Source organism: Diaphorina citri, unplaced genomic scaffold (assembly GCF_000475195.1).
Source record: "Diaphorina citri unplaced genomic scaffold, Diaci psyllid genome assembly version 1.1 scaffold4184, whole genome shotgun sequence".
NCBI lineage: Eukaryota > Metazoa > Arthropoda > Insecta > Hemiptera > Psyllidae > Diaphorina > Diaphorina citri.
Genome location: NW_007381583.1, coordinates 3,259 through 8,250, shown reverse-complemented (window position 1 = coordinate 8,250; position 4,992 = coordinate 3,259). Strand labels below are relative to the sequence as shown.

The following is a 4,992-nucleotide window of genomic DNA, read 5'->3' as shown; positions in this document are numbered from 1 at the left end:
GAATTAGAGCTACAATCAATCAGCCTCTCCACGACAGTTTTGCAGCCACTTTAAAAACCCTCTTGTGAAATAAATCAACTCAAATCAATTTTTTAACCTCTTTGCAAACAAGGGCTAAAAACTTAAAACGAGGAAGCTCACTATTAAGTTGTTAAATTTAAATCTTTCTACAAAAAGGATTAAGTCATTAACATTTCACAATACTGCCAAGAACACTAGTCTGAGTAATCATTATGAACCCATCAAATCCATCTGTTTAGTAGGAACTAATTAGTAATGATCTAGAAAAATTTCTAAATGTGTTACTAAATAGGTATTGAAGCTTTCAAATTTGTTTACAAATGGCAAGTAAAAAAACAAAAAAATGTGGAAATTGGATCTTCTGATTGTACTCTAATGGTTTTGACATTTCTATCGCCAAGACAACAAGGCTAAAAGTGTGTCAATTTCATTTTGCTTATTCATTCAGACCGATACCATTGACAATGCCTCAAAATGCAAATTTAAAGAGAGAGAGAGAGAGAGAGAGACAGAGAGAGAGAGGGAGAATGCTTCCTATAAAATTCCATACTACTCCAAGATAGGGTATTAGATATTTCCTCAATCGCAAACAACTCTATCTCAAACTTTAAGTAGTAAAATAAATTTGTATACCTTTATTATCATCTGGTGCAGTCAAGTCTTGAAGGCCATTGCCAAATGGCGCTTGAAGTGTGCCAGGTTCCACAGGGTCTCTGAACACTAGTCTGGGACTACGGGGTCCCATGGAAGGAACTGGTAAGAATCCATTATAGTTGGGAGACTGAGGTGGAGGATGAGGGGGTGCGAGGTTCTGCTGCCATCCAGGTCCTGTAAGTGCTCTGTTGGGTGGGGGACGAAACTGATCCAGGATAGGAAACCTCACAAATCTTCTGTTGGCTTCAGGGAAGTGAACATCGTATCTCCTGAAATCATGATCCTGATAGTACACAGGAAAAGCATACAGAGCTCTTTTCCTTCTAAACCGCTTTTTCCTTTCAATTTTCTGCCTGGAATCCGCGACATCAGCATATATCAGTGCGTTACACATTGTATCATTTTTCTCTAAACACATTATTGATTTATCAAGAGAATTTTGTAGAGCTGTTTTATTTAGTAATGAACTATCAAAATATTTGTTATAGCTTTTTCTCATTCGATTTTTTTTCTTTTTGAACTGATCTAAAAAATCCGACGCGATTTTTAAATACATTGATCTATTTGAGAAATAGCTTTTGTTAGATTCAGTACTATTTTTTGTTAGGGCTACACTATCACTAGTATTACTTAAATTTAACTTATGATTAGAGAATTTTTTATCACTATTAACTATTGGCACTTTTTGTGTTTGACTTTCGACATCTCTCTCGATTATGTCTTTAGAAATATCACTAGATGGCGTGGTGGTAGCATTTCCCAGTGGGTTATCCACATACTGTTCTTCTTCGACAAATTCATCGAATTTACTTGGTTTCCCTGGACTATTGTACGTGAAGAGTTCGGTGGTGTCATCTGTTACTGTGAAGTTATTTAACATCTCGGTAACACTACTAGTAGTTGTTGTACTGTTGGAATCCTCACAGCCAGCACGATGTATAGTCCAGGCAGCGATATACCACGTTACGAATAATATACTGCAACAGAAGAAATAGAAAATACAAGTTTAGAAATAAGGCATATATTTAACATCTCGGTAACACTACTAGTAGTTGTTGTACTGTTGGAATCCTCACAGCCAGCACGATGTATAGTCCAGGCAGCGATATAACACATTACGAATAATATACTGCAACAGAAGAAATAGAAAATACAAGTTTAGAAATAAGGCTTACATCAACTACATCAACCAAATCATACAATTCGCTGGTTGCAACAATTACGAAGAAATGAAAGAAATGACCCAGGACAGAGACAGATGGAGAAATGTTGTCAACCAATCCTAGGATTGAAGCAATAGATAGAAATAAGGCATCAGTTTCTAAATTTTTACATAATATGTATTAGATATGCTTCAAAATTCATTAGAAGAAACAACATTAGAACTCATTGACTCTTACGGTCAAACTGATTTGCAAAATAATTATGTAATCTACTTAACATAGGATCTAGGTGAACTGATTACAACTGCAAACTTTGTATTTGCACAGTTGAAAATAACTATCCTACATTTATGACGGGTAACCTATATATGTCTGTTACAGTTCATATACCAGAATAATGTACGTTTACACGCGTAATAGCAATTATTATGTAAAAATATCTAGGACGGAAGATGAGTTCTGTTTACTATTGCCAAAAACTATACAGACAGGTATAGGCTGTAATGGTGAAGAGAAAGGAAGAGTAGCGGTTATGTGCTGTCACTTTCATAAAAAAAACTCTCATTACATCATACGTTTGCACGCTTGAAGAACCATTGATTGATTTTCGGTCTTTTTGATTTCATACGCTTCATCTTTATTGAGGATAGTGGCGAATCTTTATTGGAATTGGATCATATCCTGGGATATAGTGGAAAAATCCGTGTAATTAAACTGAGTAAATAATAAATGTACAAGATAGGAGGCGGTCATGTTATGTTCATGGGTATAACTACATCAGCCAACTTCAACTCACAATATATAAAGAAAGTTATGGATGTTGGTGGCTGACAAAGAGGTTGCCCCACTAGAGGTGTTTGAGGTGAAGTTTGAGAGAGAGAGAGATCATACTCTACATGTTTATATCATACTCTACAACTAGATCAGCTCTTGTTTATATCATACTCTACAACTAGATCAGCATCACTTTGAGGTGTAAAATGAATATAGATTTGGGGTTATACATAACTGTCTTAATCAACTAGGTAACCTTTGCCGTATGTTGGCTGTACGTCACACCAAAGTGTAAAAATTAACCTCTGTTTTATTTATATCATAATAAAAATATCTCAATTGAATTCCTGTGTAATGTGATAACAACTCAAACCAAGGTTTTATAACAAGGATTATTCTCAATTTTCGAAATATTTACATGTAATCCAATAAATATGATAGGTTCAATTGGATTGGTTTTTATTGTTTATTTCAATATCAATATCAAATATTTATTTAATGCTTATGAATTATTTCCATACCATTCAATATGCGATAACAAAGTCATCTAAAATAAGCTCAAATAAAATAACTTAAAGGACACATTTTATGTTCTTCAGAAAAGAAGGTACCTAATGTTACCAAAGTGTACTTAACCAAATAAGATGTACTTTAAATATATTTACATAATGGATTAGAACATTATCCGCAATCCTACATTGATCCATTAAATTTTCAAAACTCGCTTCTCATTGGATAACAATGGTCATCAGTTTGATTAATTGTTTCCAGTCTACTTGCGATAATTTTTGCACTCTGCGAACCAAGTTACGATGGGCATGAAACATATTCATGGGATACGTTTTATATCGGTGAAAAATTATGTGGACGTCAATAGAACGAGCGGTAAATTACGATTTAACATGGAAACACATACGGGTAGAATCAGATGGGAAATGTTGATTATGAAATGTTGTGTACGAGTTTCTTTGTACTTTTTTCGTTTCTTTGTTAGATGTGAGATATACGGTGATGATATTTAGAATATTTGTTGTTGTGTACGAGTTTCTTTGTACTTTTTTCGTTTCTTTGTTAGATGTGAGATATACGGTGATGATATTTAGAATATTTGTTTTTTTTATACTCGCCAAACATCTTCAAATTCCTTCTTTTCTGAGGTGGTAAGTTCACTAAGAGTTGATACCAAAGTCTACTACAACAAAACAGTAAAATAAGGACTGTACAAATCACATCTGTGCAAAACGCTATGAAAAATGGACCTATTGGTATTAGAACAGAAAATAAACACAGTGATAAAGGACCAAAAAACCACCTATGGCAGGGATTGGACCTTCAGGAATCCAAGACCTTCGGCAAACAAGCCTAGTACGATACACCTTGATCAATCTTAATAGTTATAGATAGATTTTGGGTCCAACCCTCCTAATCCTGTTTGAAACGGAATTTTGTCCTTACTTATTGCCGAACTAGACCACAGAGGTAATATTGGAGCTCCAAGAGTTAAATGGCAGAGAACGCGTAACGCGATTACTTCGCCCAGTAGTTACCTTTCAAGAGTCTATCCACTCGTAACACAGAGAAGACGGGGAGCAAAATATCAATATATCACCCAAAGTGAACATTACGTGAGTCATTCTTAACAAGAAGCCACGGACAATAGAGAGAAGAAAGTTCCAGTCAGGAATAAAGTGTGAGTTGTCAGTCCAGAACAAAAGGGGACATTATGTTCAGGATTCTTCAAACACAAGACGAGATGAAGGAGGTTTTACACTAAAGCAGAGATTCCGAATCTGTGGTACGCGGAAGCATTTCTGGTGGTACGCGAAGAGATTTGAAAACCCCATTTTATGACTTGTCTCTTATATGCGAAAAACAAATTTAACAACCCTAGTTGGGAGAGAATGAGTCATTCTTAACAAGAAGCCACGGACAATAGAGAGAAGAAAGTTCCAGTCAGGAATAAAGTGTGAGTTGTCAGTCCAGAACAAAACGGAACATTATGTTCAGGATTCTTCAAACACAAGACGAGATGAAGGAGGTTTTACACTAAAGCAGAGATTCCCAATCTGTGGTAGGTACGTGGAAGCATTTCTGGTGGTACGCGAAGAGATTTGAAAACCCCATTTTATGACTTGTCTCTTATATGCGAAAAACAAATTTGGCAACCCTAGTTGGGAGAGAAAAAAAAACACAATTATGACATCATATTACGTTTAACACAAAAATTTCGCCTGCGGCTCTACAATTTCTTTATTTAACCCCCAAACCACACAAAAGTAATGTTTGGTAGTACACAAAAGGACTTTTAGATGTCTGCTGGTACGCAGTACTCAGAAGTTTGGGAACCCCTGCACTAAAGGATGGAGCCTCCCTATACCAT

The 4,992-nt window shown here is 35.6% G+C and overlaps 1 protein-coding gene across 1 annotated transcript; it reads right to left on the bottom strand.

The window, feature by feature from the left end:
- Positions 1-654: 654 nt before the first annotated feature.
- LOC108253884 lies at positions 655-1,804 on the bottom strand (the record flags this gene model as incomplete). Its single annotated transcript, XM_017448649.1, has 2 exons — positions 655-1,652; positions 1,706-1,804. Coding segments are annotated over 2 exons (1,097 nt in total), but the record flags the coding sequence as incomplete, so codon positions are not given.
- Positions 1,805-4,992: the final 3,188 nt, after the last annotated feature.